General features: G+C 39.7%; 1 protein-coding gene across 1 annotated transcript; it reads left to right on the top strand.

Annotated features, from left to right (window-relative positions):
* Nucleotides 1-5,062: 5,062 nt before the first annotated feature.
* Nucleotides 5,063-18,474, top strand: NTS (neurotensin). Its single transcript, XM_081878337.1, has 4 exons — nt 5,063-5,383; nt 9,866-9,927; nt 16,409-16,636; nt 18,110-18,474. Exons 1-4 carry the CDS (start codon nt 5,314-5,316, stop codon nt 18,254-18,256), a joined length of 507 nt encoding a protein of 168 aa, XP_081734463.1. The 5' UTR covers nt 5,063-5,313; the 3' UTR covers nt 18,257-18,474.
* Nucleotides 18,475-19,471: the final 997 nt, after the last annotated feature.

The following is a 19,471-nucleotide window of genomic DNA, read 5'->3' as shown; positions in this document are numbered from 1 at the left end:
CTTCATTACAAAACATGCATATTGCTCCTTATAGGCATAATGAGAACTCATCACTGAATATTGCCATACTGTTTGGCATAGACTGCTCTTATAAATGTGTAGCAGGGGTCACAAGTGTGTCATCTGCAGGTACCTCTATGCTCACCAACATCCACTTCTTAAATATCCTGTTAACTCTGGCTCAATGGTACTCCTGGGTAAGCATGCAAAGCATTGCAGCCTTTTTATAATCCTCACCAGTCTATCAGACAAAGATTAACATCACCGGAGATTTGCACCCTGTCCCCCTAAAAAAACCTCTTCATGAAAATTCAATAGCATTTTAGTGCCAATTTCTCGTTATATACACATTTTTGTATGCAATTTTCCAACTCACACATTCTTGCAAATGATTTCCCCCATTAAAATTCATTTCCCCCAACATAATGTACTAATATATGCATTTATGGGCGCATATTACTCTCCTATATGCATTTTTGTGCACATTACAGTGGTACCTTGCGTTACAGATGCTTCAGATTACAGGTGCTTCAGGTTACAGACTCCACTAACCCAGAAATAGTACCTTGGGTTAAGAACTTTGCTTCAGGATGAGAGCAGAAATTCGGTGGCGGCGGTGCGGCAGTAGCAGCAGGAGGCCCCATTAGCTAAAGTGGTACTTCTGGTTAAGAACAGTTTCAGGTTAAGAACGGACCTCCAGAATGAATTAAGTTCTTAACCCAAGGTACCGCTGTACTTGGCTAGACAACTGCAGTGCAAAATTCAGAGAAATGTGAATTTCAATGGATGGTTGGGCTTCAGCTAATATATTGTTTCAGATTATGGGACTTTAAATGTGAACTGAATCAAATTTCTCCCCCATCCCTAGGAGAAAACAGTAAGAATAAGCAGCCTCACACTTTGCTCTTTAAATTTCTTCCCATTTCTAACATTATTGGTCACAATTCAATTTTGTTTGGGAGAAAATGAAACTGCGCCCTGGATCAATAGTGCCAGACCACTTCCAGCCTGTTAAAAATATAGCAAGGACAGACTGTGCATTTTGAGGGAAATGCAAAGGTGTAGAAGACTTTGGTGCAAAACACTCTTGTCTGCTAAGGTGCCAAATTTGAGATAAAAATAGAGGAGAATCCAAAGGCTATTAGCTGGAACGGAAATGCATAATAGACTGAATCATGAATTGTTCTGAGAGACAACCTCAAGAGCATGAGTGGTCCTTTTTGTACCCAATAATTTGCCTACTTAAGCCACAGAGAGAGAAAAGTCATTCCATTGTTTAAAATTGCATGATCTTGTAGGTGGTGCCAGAGTATGCAGCATTAGTCCTCTAGGGGATATAGTTGATTCCCTTTATGAAATTGCCATGTTGATTCTCATTGTATGCTAAAGGTAAAGGGACCCCTGACAATTAAGTCCACCCGCATATGACTCTGGGGTTGCAGCGCTCACCTTGCTTTACAGGCCGAGGGAGCTGACGTTTGTCCGCTTCCACAGACAGTTTTTCCAGATCATGTGGCCAGCATGGCAAAACCAGAGCAGGACATAGAAACGTCGTTTAGCTTCCCGCCAGAACGGTACCTATTTATCTACTTGCACTGGCATGCTTTCGAACTGCTAGGTTGGTGCTGTGGGTTAAACCACTGTGCTGCTTGGGCTTGCTGATCGAAAGGTCAGCGGTTCGAATCTCCACAATGGGGTGAGCTCCCATTGTTTGGTCCCAGCTCCTGCCAACCCAGCATTGTATGCTAATGAATGTTCATTATTAAATCAAACACTGTCAGAACAGGATTTTATTTATTTCATTTGTTTTTAAAACCCTCTAGTCTTCTGTGAGGAAATGAAGTATGGGAGGAGGCTTAAAGCAACCCAGAACTGTTGAAATGAGGCTGCTATCCTAGACTTACTTACTTGGGAGTAAGTCACATTGAAGTCAGTAGGACTAAGTAGATATGTGCAGCATTGTTCTGAGCTTAGGTCCACATCAAGGGAAGGGATAGTGACTTGCTATGGTGGTGCAATTTCTTTGTCATGGGTATTGATGGTGCACTATAAATTATAAATAATACTAGTACATCTAATGAGGATGGTGTAAATTATCAGCAACTCTTTTGAAAAATCAGGTGATCTTTCTTTCCTGGTAACCCATTATGCATAACAGGTTGTAAAATTAATCCCTCTCCTTTTGCTTTCAGATTGCATTGAAGCCCATATCACACCTACCAACATTTCTCCAATGAAAATAGGGACATCCTATTTAATAATAATAATAATAATAATAATAATAATAATAATAATAATAATATTTAGACCCTGCCCATCTAACTTGGTTGCCCCAGCCACTCTGGGCAGCTTCCAATATATATATAAACATAACAAGACATTAAACATAAAAAAAAATAAATTCCCTATACAGGGCTGCCTTCAGATGGCTTGGGTGGTGGATAACTCCATACCCTCCAACATTTCTCCAATGAAAACAGGGACATCCTAAGGAAAAGCGGGACATTCCAGGATCAAATCAGAAACCAGGATGGCTTCTGTAAATCTGGGACTGTCCCTGGAAAATAGGGACACTTGGAGGGTCTGTCATATGCACTGTCAAGCTGTGTGTGTGTGTGTGTGTGTGTGTGTGTGTGTAGAGGCCCCGTTTGTGTGTTCATCTTGCACCCAGCTGGCATTGCCAGCTGATGATATCCAACTCTACACCCCATGCCAGAAAATGACTTTTCTTTCTGCAATGTTTTGTCACGACTGCCTACTTTCTTTTTGCCTTTTTTGAAAAGAACATTATCTACTTAGCAGCAAAACGACTACCTTCCAAAAGGAAAATAAAACTGCTTGAAGGGGTGTGTTTCCTGATGTTAAGAGTAAGCAGGTCTCTCTCACAGCATGCTTCTCTACAATACCCTTAGGCCTGGCTGCAATCTGAGAGTAAAATGGGGCTTCCTTCTGAATAGACATGCAGAGAATTGCACTCTAAGACTGTGTATACACCATGCATTCAAAACACCCCTCTTTAAAAATTATGGAAACTGTAGATTTCCCCTTTCAGAGCTTAGATTTGAAACACCTTTAAGAAATTACAGTTCCCAGGTTTCTTAGGAAATATTTTTAAGATGTTCTTTAAATGGATGGTGCAAACTTCCCAAATCTCTGTCCTGTCTTCAGGAAGTAGAGTCTTGAGGGTGGGGTGGTGATGGAGGAATTACATTTGAAATCAATATTTTATTCAAGTTTTAGGCTGTAATTCTAGCCACACTTACCTTGGAGTAAGCCCGGTTGAATATAATGGGACTTGCTTCTGAGTATGCATGACTCAGATTTCAGGCTATGTCATCGTGTTCTTTTCCTATACCTGTTTATCCTCATCTTCACCATTAATGAAATCCATGTTTCATTTCTTGCTGAGTGATCATGTCCATTGCAGCATGCACTCCAAGCCAGGTAAGTTACGGCAGAAAATGCAAACAAACCTGAGAAATGTTTCACAAGCATGCCTTACACAGTCAATGATCTACCACACACTGAAGTCACCACTTGTCGTGTTGGTTTGTACAATAAGCTCAATGGAGCAAAGTGTATTTTGACCACATGGAGGTTAGAGTTTTTCTCATACTTCCACTATGCCCCCTAATGGTAGAAAGGTAGATAGATGAATAAACTTGACTTATTATGCTAACCATGGCCAAGTGTATGTTCATTTGATTCATCTTCTGGGTCTACCTAATAATATCCTGTGCAATGTTCATATTAAATCATTCAACAATTCTTTACAAGCTTAGTTTTTGATTATTTTTTCCCTCCTGAAGTATGAAGTTTGCATATTTTGATGTGCAACTGATGTTGAAAGAAACAAAGTCACATACATGTTTGTAAACCATTTTTTTTTATTTATTATATATCAGCAAGGGTGCAGTCCTATGCATACTTGCTTGTGAATAGACCCCCTTCAACTTACTGGGGTTTCTTCTGGATAGACATGTAAAGTTAAGTGGACCACATATTGAAACAAAATAATAAAAAAATTCCTTCCAGTAGCACCTTAGAGACCAGCTAAGTTTGTTCTTGGTATGAGCTTTCATGTGCATGCACACTTCTTCAGATACACTGAAACAGAAGTCACCAGACCCTTATATATAGTGGGAGGGTGGGGAGGGGTATTACTCAGAAGGGTGGTGGGAATGGGTGATTAGCTGATAGGTGTGGTAAACCAGTTGACGACCGTTAACGACTGCAATATGTCGATTGTATTCTTGTTCCCCTCCATCAAATACGTAAAATGATAACATTTTGAATACATTATCAGTGTATCCATCTTGGAATCTTTGATGAGATACATTTAAATATTATTGCACCTCATTGGCGACTGGGCCATTGATCCAGAAGAACCTGCTGGATCAGGCCAATGGCCCATCTAGTCCAGCATCCTGTTCACACAGTGGTCAGCCAGTTGCCTGTGGGGATAAACATTTAAAATAATAGTAATTACACACACACACACACACACACACACACACACACATTTAATGGCAGCAGTGCTTCAGAATATCAGTTGCTGGCAATCAGCAGAGGGGAAGAGTGCTCTTGTGTTCAGGTTTTTCTTGAGGGATCCCCACAGGCAACTGGCCAGCCACTGTGGGAACAGTTTGCTGGACTAGAAGGGCCATTGGCCTGATCCAGGAGGCTCTCCTCATGTTCTTAGGTTCAATGATCCAATTCCCAATGCTGCACAATATTTATTATTATTATTATTATTATTATTATTATTATTATTATTATTATTAATGATGCTGGTACATCATACCTACCGGATAACTGTGTCACTACTTATATCGTCTAAGTCGCATAGGACATATGCATCACAGTTCGACTTTCTTGTTATTGTTTTTCCTCTTATCGCCCGATGCCTCCCGGTGTCCCTCTCCCTCTCTCTGCGTCAAGAAGCGCGGAGCGCAATTAACGAAGCGCGTCAGTTTCACTCCGGAGAAGGGGAGGGAGGCGAGGAAGGAGGAGCGGGCGAGTGGGTGGGTGGGTGGGTGTTTCATTAAAAGACAGTGGCTGTTATGCGTTTATGACATCAGCCCCCTCGCTTATATACTTAGGGAATGACCCAGAGCTCCCTTTATGGTCCAGACCTTCTGAAATCAGCTCAAGGCAGTAGGAAAGCCGAAGACCTCTCAACTCTCTCCCTCTCTCCCTCTCTCTCTCTTTTCCGTGCGTTTCCCTTCCTCTCTCCGCGTGTGTGTCTCCCTCTCTCGCTCACACAGCTTGTCCTTTCTTTGTACGGACTTTACTTTCTAGAGGGAAAGAAACATGGCAAAACTGAGGATGCAGCTCGTGTGCGCGATGCTCCTGGCGCTCGCCTCCTGGAGCCTGTGCTCAGGTAAGTCCCGTTACTGCAGCCTCTCTCCGCAGGGCGAGCGGCAAGGGGCGCCTCTTTTCGGGCTTGCCTCCCTCTCTGGCGAGGAGGAGGACGCAGGGCGATTTTATGCTAAGCTGGGAGAGCCGCATGCAGGGGAGTCAGTTTCAAAGATTGGGCGCTCAGCAGGGCGGATGCTGTGGTGGAGCCGCTCTCAGGAGGCGTCTAAACTCGGATATTTATTGCAGTGTGCGTGTGCGCGCAAGACTAACACACAACTTTCAAGGGAGCGTGTGCGTGTGATTGCCAACGCGCGCACGCTTCTCCCCTCTGCATCTGCTAAAAAAACCGGACCAAATGTACCAAAATAGTTCACTATAAGCTATCTTGATACAGTTGGCCACATCGAGGACGATTCGTTCTAGGACTCTGAAAACTGATGAACCACACCTGAAACCGAATGAAAAATTCCTATGGCTTAATCCAGGCTTCGATAGGCTAGCGGTGCGCTCAGTCCTACGCATGGAGAAAGAAGGTGATTCTAGATCAAAAAAAGACCCTTTAATGTGAAACAAAATGTGAAATAAGACCCTTTAATGTGAAACAAACAGTAGATCCATTTTGAAGACAGGCAACTCGGCTCTGGTCCTCAGGTCTACTGTACGTTTGCTGGCTAGTTTTAGGGCAAGTCACTTTTTAAACCTGTAATTCAGTTCTTTTTTGGTAAAATACAAAGAGGAAAGTAATCTATCTCATAGGTTGTTGTGAGAGCGAGGGTGCTTTCATATGGGCACTTAATATTGTTGTTCAAATATAAAAGGGTTGTTGTCAATAGGTGGTGCACATATATGTGTGTGTACACACACACACACACACACACACACACACACACAGTGCTATTTTTCTTGAAAAAGAGGTTCACTATGAAAACCTCCCTCGTTCTCTTAGAATGGCAATGGCGCCCACCTGAGAGGTGCCAGAACTGAGTTCCCTGCATTTTCCCCATAAAAAGCAAATCCTGATTAAGTGAGGTGGAGGTCGAAATGGACTGGCATTTTGATGCCTTGACATCTTATGGATGCTGTGAAAAGCATGCATACCGAGGGCACACCCATCCATAATCAACTCCTATCTGAAAGCACCCTGAATGGGATAAGAATGTATGGTTACTTGATTTGGCTCATAAGGTGAGGAATGGCTGCAAGGTAAAAGAGAAGGTTCTTTCTGAAACTTTGGGCAAGATTTCCTGAAAGGGCAAACTGCATCTTTCCAGTCTGTCCACAGCTGAAACTCATCAATGACATGGTTGATTTCACATAAATTTAAAGGATCAGAAATAACTTTTCTCAATGAAAATGCAGGTTTAAGTAAATGTAGCAGCAGATCACCATAAAGAAATAAAGAAAACAGGGATATTTAATGCAAATATACTGCTTTAAATCAGATCTCCTCACCTTCCAAGACTTATCTTTTAATAACTTGTACTTTGGAATATCATTTCCCATAATGAAAAAAGCTGCAGTGTGCATAATGCAAAATAGTCTGATATTGCTATGATACACAGAGAGACATAAACTAGGGTAAACCAAGTTCAAATCAAATGTACACGTGTTTCATGACTATTCATGAAATATTTCATGGAGTAAAGATGTATTTAGTATTCAGCTGCTTCATGCAGAGTTCAAAACTCTATGATACATGGTTCAAGACTAGAGCAAAAGTATTCCCAATCTCATTTAAAATGCATATGCCTTAAACCTTTGTATCTTTATGTGGATTAGTGAAGTAGCAACCCAGAATCCAGTGCAGTTACAATGTTACAATAAAGAAATTCTTTTTTTAAATCAGTGAGGTTTAAAGTTAAACAACACTTCAATTTTTGTGTCATGCTGAACCCGATGAATCTTACTTTCAAAAACAGTGTTCAGGGGAGCACCTAACAGCTCTCTCCCTTTTTAAAATCAGTTTTTATCTCCCTTTTTGTCAGTATATTGCATTTTCCTACCAGAAGAAATGTCAAAAGTACACAAACCATTGTTTAAGGGCTTTACAGATATTGGGTACTAAAATAGCCCAGTTGATAACATGGATACTTTGATATAAACTGTTCTCATCCCAGTGTCAGAAACAGAGCTTTCTCAACTTTTTTATTTTTAAAAATAAATTCTCTGTTACCAATTGTGCTGTTAAGTGTTAAGAAAGTTGTTTTAAGAAAAGTGGTATTTAGATCTACTTAAAACAGCAGGAGCTGTTTTCTGCAATGGCACAGCACTTCTCTTTTGCAAATGTTCTATTGCAATCCGCTGTTATTATAAAGCCAAGGGAACACTTATGCAAATATTCCATATTTCAATTTGAGAACATTGCTATTCCTTGTACTTGATCATCTCAAGCACAATCTAGTGATAAGTACTTTTACATCCCACTGGATTCCAATGGGAAGTGCAAGCAATTGCCAAAAAGCTTTCATTAAAACTAGTGCAGTGCCTTAAGTTTGACAGAATCATACCAGTGATATCCATAGACAGTCCATAGAACATTGAATGATTGCCATTGAACTCACTGAGCTTTTAATCTGAATACTTAGATTTACGTATTTATAGTTAGAACTGGACAATAAATGAAGTGGAACACAGGAGGGTAGCAAATACTACTACCATTCATCTCTTTAACCCTTAGGACATGATATGCCAAGTATGACATGAGGTTGAAGGTGACTCTAAGTTTCAAAATCTGCTTGTGGAATTGAAACAGGATGCTTTTCATACAGATTATAGTGGCAGTTCTCAAGTGTAACTATAATTTTCAATTGTCATTAGCATCATTATTCTAATGTGCACATCCCTGAGTTGTCTTCACTTATTCTGGAGATATACAGTGGTACCTCAGGTTACATACGCTGACTTGTAATCTGGTGAACTGGGTTCGCGTCCCTGCTCCTCCACATGCAGCTGTGACCTTGGGCTAGTCACACTTCTCTGAAGTCTCTCAGCCTCACTCACCTCACAGAGTGTTTGTTGTTGTGGAGGAAGAGAAAGGAGATTGTTAGCCGCTTTGAGACTCCTTAGGTTAATGATAAAGCAGGATATCAAATCCAAACTCCTCCTCCTCCTCCTCCTCCTCTTCTTCTTCTCCTCCCTACCCCAATGTTCTTTGTTATTATACACCAAGTTGTCCAGATTCCTTCACTACAATATAACTGCCTATTTTGGGCAGCATTCTTTCAGCAATATCGTTTCTCATATGATTTGTATTGCAATCTAGCTCCATTAGAGATGATGAAAAAAATGTTGATTTTAAGCAGATGTGGCTTGCACCTATAAGTTGGCATCTGTCTGCCACTTATAATTTATACCATAGACCTATTAAGAACACTATTCCAAAGATACTGTGTTCATCGTGTGAACTTAATACTGTAATAGATATGATCAACAGATTATTCTGTTTAAATTTTACTAGGTTAAATCACTATGAGCATTATTGGGTGGTTCCAACCAAGTCATTAGTTTTAATAAGTCCATTGCATTGTTGTTTTCAGCTACTTGTGCCCTTGGAAAAACCCTGTGGCAACATAATACCCCTTAAGTATCTTCGTACATGTTTGTATATCTTTGCCCCCAATCCTAGTTATGACTTAAAACAGTTAATGATTAAATTTTATTGCTATCAATGGCACAGTGATCTTGATCTTATTCATACTTATTTAGAGAGAAGTCCCAGTACTTTCAATGAAACTCAATCTCAATAATTGTGCATAGGGTTGCAGCCTTAGCCACAGCAAACCATAGCTGCATTGGGGCCAAATGAACTTAGTTGCTCTTCTCCTTCCTCTCTTGGAATGCAATAAATTTCCCCCTGCAATTCAGTGTTGAAATAAATTACTTCTTATTCATGGATTGGCCCTCCAGACTTATCCTTCCCTTGAGGAAAAAGGGGGGAAAGAACTTTAAGACTTGCTAGCATGCTAGTATAGGGGTCACCTATGTTAGCAGAAAACTCTAAACCCCATTGGAACCATAAATCTCTTACTGTTTTAGACACATGGATCCATACATACAAACTCACTGAATATGGAATGTTTACTGTGAAAAGTGTCCGTGCTGCCAAAAAGAGGTTCAACGCTATTTGACCTCTTGGATTTAAATATTTTCAGGATGTGCCTCTGGGTAAATGTAGTAGGAACTTAAAATAATTAAGTCATTAAACCTAGCCCCCCATCCCAAAGAATCAATGGGTTCTGAGCCCTAAAATGGTGGTGGAGCCCTAAAAGGTTGCAGTGGACCAATAATAAGCTGCTTTCATGACTGAGCTGCACTTTTCCAGAAAGAGAGACTGCATAAATCAGGGAATGTGTATTAAAGAACAAACCACTTGCCAAGCATTTATTTTAGCCAGTGCTTAACCCTAAAATCCCTTTAAAGGATATTCCTAAATCCTATGTGTTGAAACCCAAATGCTAGTGATTTATAATGAAATAGCAAACATATGTTTCTGATTAACTCACAGATTCAGAAGAGGAAATGAAAGCCTTAGAAGCTGATTTATTGACCAATATGTATACATCAAAGGTAATGTTTTTCCCCTTTTTGCCACAGAATGCATGAATTCTCAAACATATTTGTTTTAGCACACAATCATAAAACCACAGTTTTACAATATTTTATACAAGGTATTGTGCAAAAATTATCTTCAATTTCAAAGACAGCAGAAAACCAAAATCTATGGGTGAAGGGATAGTGAAAAATTGATGTTTTCTCAGCTGAACTGTTGATACATTTACGGAACAGCCAGCATGGAATTATGGCCTGAAGTACATTTATTTGAGGAAGATATATTCCTGGTCAGAATATACCTGATGAAAGTTAAGGTAACATAAAATCAAATAATGATATAACTTTTTAAAAGGTGTGCAACTAGCATATCAAGCCAGTGAAAATCCATTCCAAGAACTGCTAGTTTTATCCATGTAGCAACATATTTTTAGTGAACCTCAAATTGATAGAAAAATTACTTCCATGGTATGAAATCAATGAATGATGGTTCCTTTATTTTGAGGATATTGTATCCATGTTTGGTCTCAAATGGATGGCCTCAGGATCCCACAGGTGACATATCAAAATGTGGAACATATGGTTTGACAGGCGGGTAGCCAAAGAAAGGGTACCCAAGTAATACCTCCTTAATGTAAGTGAATAGTTAATGCTTTGCCATCAAAAGATTTATTGCACAGGTTAAGAGCAGGATCCTTGAGACACAAATGGTTATCCCCCCACACTGAAAGAAAACTTAATCTAAATTTTAATCTAAATTTTGGCAAGCTATAGTCAGTATTACCATTTTCCAAGTCTTTCACCTGAAATCCATAATGATCAGGACCTTTGTATTTGCTGGATCAGATGATTGCAGTCTTGTGGCATTGGTAGAAATAGCATTTGTGCTGCTATTACTAATTGCTGTAAAAGAGTTCTCTAATATAATTGGGGGGGGAGGCGCTCTCTCTCTCTCTCTCTCTCTCTCTCTCTCTCTCTCTCTCTCTCTCTCTCTCACACACACACACACACACACACACACACACACGAACAAGCCACAGGGTTGTGTTTTGTTAGGATGATGCCTCAACAAAATGCTTTTTCTTGATTAAACTGGGTGATACCTTGGAGGAAAATTTAGACTAAGCCTTACTTTAAGACATGATCAAAGGCATCAAAAGGCAATATACACTCTCACCTAGTCTTCACACTGAAGTGAAGCATAGGAGATGGGAGCCTGTGGTCCTCCAAATGTTTTTAGACTAGAACTCCCATCATGTCTTATTATTGGCAATGCTGGTTGTGATTGACATTAGTTGGAGGACACAGGCTCCCCAGCTCAGTTATACATGGTTGCTGAGGCATTAGCAGCTGCCCTAAATTGCCAGGGAAAAGTATAAAACATAAAGAAAACATGAATATTTTTATGTGGGGAAGGGGGTGGGGGAGACAACCAAAGAACCTATCTGATACAAAAATGAGCAAATTGGTTTCAACAAAAAGAGATGCAAATGCAAACTGAAGTTGTGTGGACCCATAAAGACAAACAGATTTATTGTGGCATAAACTTCCATGGGCTCTAGTCATTAAGCTTAGTCTTCAAGGTGACTCATGACTTCTTGTGTGCATTTGCTACAGCAGACTAACTCAGCTAACCCCCTTTCGGATTTATAACAAAGGGAATTGCTGGCACTTTTAAATTTAGATATTGAAAGTGGAATGACAAATACATCATTACTTCTGATGTACATGCTTTTTCCTTCCCTGGGCCACCACCACCTACTGTCACCTCAAACAGGTTTTTGAAGACCAAACTCTCCAAAGCCTGTTGAACATAAATGATGGTGGGCTGAACTCTGGCACTTTGGCAGCTACGGATCTAACAATCTACCAACAGCTGTCTGAAATAGCAATCATCTAATAATCTTTCCCCACCCTCTTTTATTCTGATAAAATACATGGATAGCACATTGGTAAAGCATAACAGAGGATGGCATTAATGAGGCAAACCTTTTCTTCTGGTTTGTGTGATATCCTTTGGGATGAATTATCATGGCTAGGTTCACAACCCATCCAATGGCCTTAAACTGAACAGCATAAAGGGATGAAGAGAAATAAACATGAAAGAAAACTGAGTGCTACAAACCTCAGAATTGAGCAACAAAGTCCAGCTGCCATGCTGTCTCAATTTTGAACATTTTAAAAAAATAATTCAGAAATGTTACATTTATTTCTGGCAGGGTGCGTGCACTTTCATGAATGTTTTATTTCTTTTTCTTTTTTCCTCTTTTTAAATTAGTGTTCTCCTGTGATGAAACGATTCCCTGGACAGGCTTTTTCTTTTGTTTTGAAAGCCAGATCTCTTACATGCATCTTCTGCATTTCAGCAAATTGCTCCACAACTCTTGAAAACTTCACACTCTGATTCTCTTTAGGGCTTCTCCAGATGATGTGTTTATTGAGCATTCATCCCAGTTTGCTAGTGCAAAGCATATGCAGAGGTTAATTTATGGTCTTCCATTCAGAGCTTTCATCCTGCTTTGTGTGTGGGGTGTTCATATGTCTTTTCATTAATCATTAATTCATCACACACTGTCCAGTGCAGTTCATTTTTGGTTTGGTTATTTTTTAAAAAAAGGTTTTGTTGAGTAACATAGCCCATTCAATCCACTTCAATTGAGCAAGGCTAAATCTCTGGTATGCCCATGAATCCCTCCCACAAAATAGTAACTTTCTGGAGGGACCATTATTTTTCATTCATTCATTTTCATGGGGAGCCTGCTTGTCCCTCCAGATGTTGTTGGGCTCCAACTCCTATCAGCCATAGAAAGAAGGTCCAAGGATCAAGGACAATAGGAGTTCTAGACCAGTAATCTGGAGGGCAGTAAACCCATAAGAATAGCCTGCTGGATCAAGACAATGATCCTGCAAGGCCTCTCCTCTTCCCATAGGGGAGGGGTTGTGAGTGGGAGCAGCTTCCTGCAGCAGCAGGGAGGTGTATTCGGCTCCCTGCTTCTGATTTGCCCCACTGCCGTGACCAAGGGCAAATAGGGCCAATAAGGCTGGCTGGTGGGTGGGGTTAGCTGCATTTAAGTAACCGCGGCAGCGCTCGGTCCCCAGTCTATTCCTGCATGCATCTCCCGCCCTCCTTCCCTTTAGGACAGTTTCCTCTGTGTATTGACCTTGCTATGGACTTCGGTTGGTTGCCTTGGTTGCCCAAGGGACCCGGTAGGACTTTTTTTATCCATTTGGCAAATTGGCACCAGCCTCTTGGTTTTTTCACCTATCTCATAGCAACTTTTCACAACTTTCTGGTATTGGCGGTAAGGCATTGGAATATGTGTACTGTGTTGGAGGATTGGGCATGCCCATCATCTACCCCTCCTCTTTTGGGTATTCCGTTAAAGGAATCCGGCGGTCGTGGATCCTGTCAGATGCCCTGCTGGTGGCTAGGGCCATGGCACGACCCCCAGTGACGTCACAGGGAAGCTTCCAGTTGTATTTGCATCAACAAGCTCCTCCCACTGGTTGTTAACCCTGAAATGACTCCCTGCTGAGTGGGGTGAAGTCATGTATTGCTGTTTTATCCAATGCCTAAGCCAATACTATTCACATGCTGTAACCAATAAAGTTGTGGCCTTATTTTGCCCATTAACCAAAAATAATGTGTTTTTGTTTCTTATTATAATCCTATGTGGGTGGCAGGTCTTCGACTCACAACCTGTTCTCACAGTGGCTAACCAGATGCCTGTGGGAAACCACTGCGCAAAATAAGACCATAGAAGCATGCTCCTGCCCCATGGTTTCCAGCAACTGGTATTTGGTAGCATTGTTGCTGCCAACTGTGGAGGTAGAGCAAGCAAGTGTGGCTAGTAGCCATTGATAGTCCACAAATTTTAATGCCATCAAAGTTGGTGGCCATTGCTGCCTTCTAGGGGAGTGAATTCAATAGTTTGACTAGACGCTGCAGGAAGACGTAGTTGCTTTTATTTCTCCTGAATCTTCTAACATTCAACTTTGTTGGATTTCCACAATTTCTAGTGTTATGGAAGAGGGACAAAAGCTTTTCTCTAGTCGCTTTCTTCATACCAAGCATAATTTTATAAACTTCATTCATGTTGCCTCTTGCTTGCTTTTTTCTCTGAACTAAAAAGTCACAAATGCTGCAGTCTTTCTTGACAGGGGATTCACTCAGTCCCCTTTGGTTACCATTTTGGTTACCCTTCCTTGCTTTGGATCATCAAAGTCAGCAGCTGTTGCCTTAAGAATGTTTACCTGAGCATTCAGGGTTGTATCCAGCTAAGCACATAGAGTAAGCCCACTGAAAGTAATGAATCCATTATCATCATATCCAATAACTTCAATTCTGCATGGGACAAGCACTGGATACAAAACCCCTGCAAAACAGAGATGTCTATGAGTACCTTAATAATTGTTTATGTTCATGGTTAATAAAAAAAATATCATTCAGATGAAATCCTAAACAATCTTTCAGAAGACCGGGCTTTGCCACTTTTTTGTTTTGCTTCCTGGACCCATCTGTTATTGCATCCCGGTAATTAAGTTGTCAAACGATCCTGCAAGGCTTGGACAGGTTCAGTTCCAAAGTAACCTTGCTTCAAAATGTCTTTCTTAATTAATTAAAATTGTCACTTCATGGGTAAAAAAAATTCAGGAAGGTCTTGACTGCAATTTCAAAACAAAACTTTGATAAATTTAATATTGGTGGGATGAAAAGGCTCAGTTTGTAGGATGTGTAGATCACAGAGTGGGTGCAGTCAGGCTGTCAGAAGCCATGGATCATTTTACAGGGGATTGTTGTCTTAAAAGAGGTACTACCGGATCTTAGAAAGAATCCTGAATATGTGGATTTAATCACATAATGTATTACAGTTTTCCATGAAACTGTGGATATTGTTATGACAAAATAATAGATTAAATAAACACAAGCTTTTTGTGATACTATATAGAAAACACACTTATTTATGTCTACTAGCAAATTTCAATCTTTCGTCCTACAAATGAAGGGACAAATGAAGGTATGGGAAACCTGTGGTCCTCCAGAGGTTGTTGGATTCCAACTCCCATCAGTCCTGGCCACCATGGCCCAAGGTCAGGGATAATGGGAGCTTAGCAGCATCCAGAGGGCCACATATACACCATCCCTAATTTATATGTACAAAGAAAAGAAATTCTGAATGTTAGAAGTAAGCTTTCCACTTTGAAAAATCTCTTAAGGCTCTCTTGAATTGTCACTTATCCAACAGCACAGATGTAACAAGGTTTATTTTAACTGGCAAAATAGCAGAAGTCTGGGGAAATGTTTTGCATTTGGAGCCAACAATTCAGTTTCTGTACATACATGGTGGAAAATTGCTCGATAGAATGAAAGTGCTCTAGAGAGAGAATTGTATCTTTTTTCCAAACTAATTAACAAAATTAGTTACAAAGTGTTAATGAGCTGACAAAAAACCTTCCCAGTGTAGTAAAAGTGAAGTGTTTTGATGTTAACACACTTTCCTCATGTGCATTCTTAAATGCAAGGAACATTGTTTAGGTAAGCAGTGAAGGTGAGACTGACTAAAACAGAAAAACTGGTGATCCGTAATCAAAATGTCATGCTCAAAGCGGGGGAGGTGGCCCATCTGTAACTGTATAGGATGGCAAGTGATGGAACTTAGAAGTTCTCCAGATAAAATGCATCCAGTATTAAAACAGTCAAAGTTTACTTGAGTTACTTAAGGGATTCATCTCTATTTACAAAGCACAAAGACTTGTAAATAATGTCTAAACCAACCTTAGAGCTATCAGGATCCAGTTAACATTTTTAAGAAGCATCAGCAGAAATGTAGATATTCAAGATATGATTAAAAGTTAAGGACACTTGATTGTAACCATTTCATTTCTACTCAAATTACACCTATGAAAATCTATATCCATTCATTTCAATAGATTGACTCTGAGTATGACTGGCATTGAATACAACCATAAGCTCAGATCACTCAAAGACTGGGCAATGACAATTGGGAGTGGACAGCCCTAGGAGGTATATATTTGATTAACTGCCCATGACTGGGTTGGGAAGATGAACCCTATAACTTTTTTTAATCACACAAAATGTATGCTATCACTAGCATGCCATCATTTTGGCCCAGATGGTGAGCTTAACAAGCTGCCAGGATCTAGAGCTTTGTGAGTGACTCTCAGAATCAAGGGAAATGAAATTCTGATATGCTGAGAAGTATCTCTAACCTTGTGTCAGCTTGCAGCCTGAATGACAGCTGCTGAATCTGTGCTATATGGGCAGGGTGGATGGCAGAACAGAATAGCAGGCAAAACCTAATCCTCACAGTTAAGCCTTCAGCCTTCTGTGACATATGAAGCACTTCTTAGCATACAGGAACAACAGCTATATGGAAGCCTGAGAGCACATTCAAAAACCTTATTCTGTTATTCAAGTGGCACTATCTACTGATAGCAGGCAAGAACATCTGACACGCTGTGCCTTTTGATCTTTCAGATAAACAAGGCGAAGCCTCCTCAGTGGAAAATGACCCTTCTAAATATCTGTGACCTCATCAGCAACATAAACAACCAGGAAGAGGATGTGGGTGGTGATGTTGAAGAAGAAGACCTCCTGTCAAGAAGACAGTTTCCCTCTACTCTTGATGGCTCTAGTTTGGAAGCGTTGTTGACGTTGTACCAGCTTCAGAAAGTCTGCCACAGCAGAACCTTTCAGCACTGGGAGGTAAGTCAAATCATGCTGGGAACCCAAGTTTTGCTTTACTTTGATCATATTACTATGAAAAACCATTTTTATTCATAGAGTGCACAGATGAACTTATTTGTGTAGTTTTTAATGTTAAACAACAACTGATGAACTCCTTTTACCGGTCCACAATAGAAAGTGTCCTTTCATATTGTATCACAGTGTGGTATGCTGGCCTGACAGCCACAGACAGAAAGTCTCTACAGAGGGTGGTGAATAAAGCACATGATATCATGGGCTGTCCCCTGAGTTCGCTAGATGACATTGCAAGGGATTGTTGCCTTAGGAGAGTGAGAAAAATTCTCAGGGATGACTCACACCCCAGCCATCATCTCTTTAATCTTCTACCCTTGGGCAGGAGATATAGAAGTATAATCAGCTGTACCAACAGGCTAAAAAATAGCTTCTATCTGTGGACTGTTAGGCTGTTGAACGAAAAATAACATAGTGAAATTGACTTGTGAGGTGGTGTGTTGTTTGATAAGAGATTGAGTGCTTGGGGGTGGGGAGGGAGGCTCATTTAATTTCATTGCACACAGGCTGTACAATGACAATAAAGGTATTATTATTCTTTTCCAGTTAGCAAGGTATTGAATGAAGACCGCCCATAGTTTAACAGGTCTTCAGGCTGGTATTTTTATTCCTTGATTAGGAATGTCATAGATTTATTCCTAAATGATGAAGGAAATTGTATTGGACCCAGTCTTGCCCTTAAACCTCAGAGTCTGACTTCTGAAGCACAGTATGCTAAGTAATACTTTAAAAGACAAGGCATTAAAAAAGTACAAAGTCCCATCTCCTTGACTACTGCAAATCTCCAACTAGTTCCCATACATCTAGAAATAGATGGAAAGAGTTCAAAAGGAGAGGGAGCGCAGGTAACATCCGGTCAGTCTTTATTTCTGCATGCAATACTTTTCTGATCCTTGGGACACGAAGGGTATTATTTTATTATTATTCATTTCACTTCTATACAGCTTTCTATTTTTAAGGGGGGAGGGAATCTCAAAGCAGTTTACAAGACATTAAAACATCAAATAAAACAATCCAGAATAAAACATTCAAATATTGGAAGTAAGGCAGATATAAATTATACATTCGAAACAACACAATTAACAGGAAACTAAAATATTTTCTTAAATATTTCAAATGATTTCTCCAGTTGGAGTTGGGGGGGGATCCCTATTGGGTAATGGGAGTTGTTGGGGAAAGCTGGTGTAATTGTTCACTCATGTTGACAATTCTATAGTAATTGATTAGCTCATATTACACGGTATTAACTTTAGACAGCATAGATGATAGATGATAGATAGATGATAGATGATAGATGATAGATAGATAGATAGATAGATAGATAGATAGATAGATAGATAGATATGATTCAGATGTGCTCCTCTCACCAAAAATCCATAGGAAAACAATGATTCCATATTATCTTGTTATTACCAACAGTTACTTCAGCAAGATGTTTATGACCCTGAAAATGCAAGCCAAGATAAAGATCTGATGAAGAGGAAAACTCCTTACATTCTGAAACGGCAACTGCACGTCAACAAAGCCCGACGACCATACATACTGAAGAGGAGTTCATATTACTGACTCAGCAGTTAAAGTAGTGTTTATTTAGTTTCTAAGTAACTGTGCTTTATGGTTACCTTATTTCAACCTTAAATCTTATTTGTGTGGAAAATAGATTATGGAAAGTGACTGTGTCTTTCTTGCCACTGTTGTTTCTTGGTTGTGATTTTTTCCTACTTAAAATTCATTGGAATAATACATTTGAAAATAAATCTAGTTTCTAAGCATTATGCATTGTACACCACTGAGAATTTTGAAGAGTTGGCAACATTGTTTACTCTGTGATACGCAATCCTTTCAGCAAGTAGAAGAGCATAGTTGTATAAAGCCTTTCAAGTATATTTCATAATTCAAGCCATGTTGAATTATCCATAGTTATTACACAAGTAAATTGCAATATAAAACATTTTGACATTCATGATGATGAGTTATTCCATCAGTTACTATAGAATGCTTATTAATAAATTCATAACACCCAAATGCATTTTTATCGTCCATTCTAGCTCAAACTGATTCAGAAAATGAAGGACAAAGCCCATAGAAATTATATACACCTTAAACCCCAGACAAATCAGGGGGATTGACAGCACAATCCTATGTTCAGAAGTAAATCCCATTCTATCCATTGGGGCTGGATGCAAAGGATTGGAGTCTTTATGACACAATTAAAGCGCCAATCCTTTACTCATTTTCTTGGGGGCAGAGACAGAAATAGCTGTCAATTTCAGTTCTATCCATTTCTCCCCCAATCTAAAATTCAGTTCTCCACATTTCTGCACCAATTTCCATTTTCTGTCTCTAAAAAAATCCTCATGAAATTTTATCAGCATTTTTTGTATGAATGTCTCCTAACACAGAAATGTATGTATGCAGTTCTAACTAACGTACACAGTGTTGTAAGTAATTTATCCTAATATAATGCATTTTGTACAATATTTTCACAAATAGCCTCATCTTTAGGCACACTTTCCCCTAATATATACCTTAGAGAAATATTATTTGGTCAGAGAACTGCATCGCATAATTCAGATACACGCACATTTCAAAGGATAGCTGTGCTTTTGTTCTCATATTGTTTCAGAAAGTGTGGACTCTGATAGATTTGGCTTTCAATTAGAACTGAATTTTCTTCCCCAGCCACACTTTGGAGTAAGTGCCATTGAACTCAGTGTGACTTACTTCTGCAATGACATGCCTTGGATTGTACTGTGAATTTATAAGGAGCACTTAACTGTC

This window comes from Podarcis erhardii (genome assembly GCF_964252035.2).
Source record: "Podarcis erhardii genome assembly, chromosome: 10".
In the NCBI taxonomy this organism is placed as follows: domain Eukaryota; kingdom Metazoa; phylum Chordata; class Lepidosauria; order Squamata; family Lacertidae; genus Podarcis; species Podarcis erhardii.
Note: the sequence above shows the minus strand (reverse complement) of the source record. Positions and strands in the feature narration are given on the sequence as shown.

Excerpts from the sequence above, each read along its gene's own strand:
- NTS (XM_081878337.1), top strand. The coding sequence starts at position 5,314 with ATGGCAAAACTGAGGATGCAGCTCGTGTGCGCGATGCTCCTGGCGCTC. Across the intron at positions 9,928-16,408 it reads CCAATATGTATACATCAAAG|ATAAACAAGGCGAAGCCTCC; the intron begins GTAATGTTTTTC and ends TTGATCTTTCAG. Across the intron at positions 16,637-18,109 it reads GAACCTTTCAGCACTGGGAG|TTACTTCAGCAAGATGTTTA; the intron begins GTAAGTCAAATC and ends TATTACCAACAG.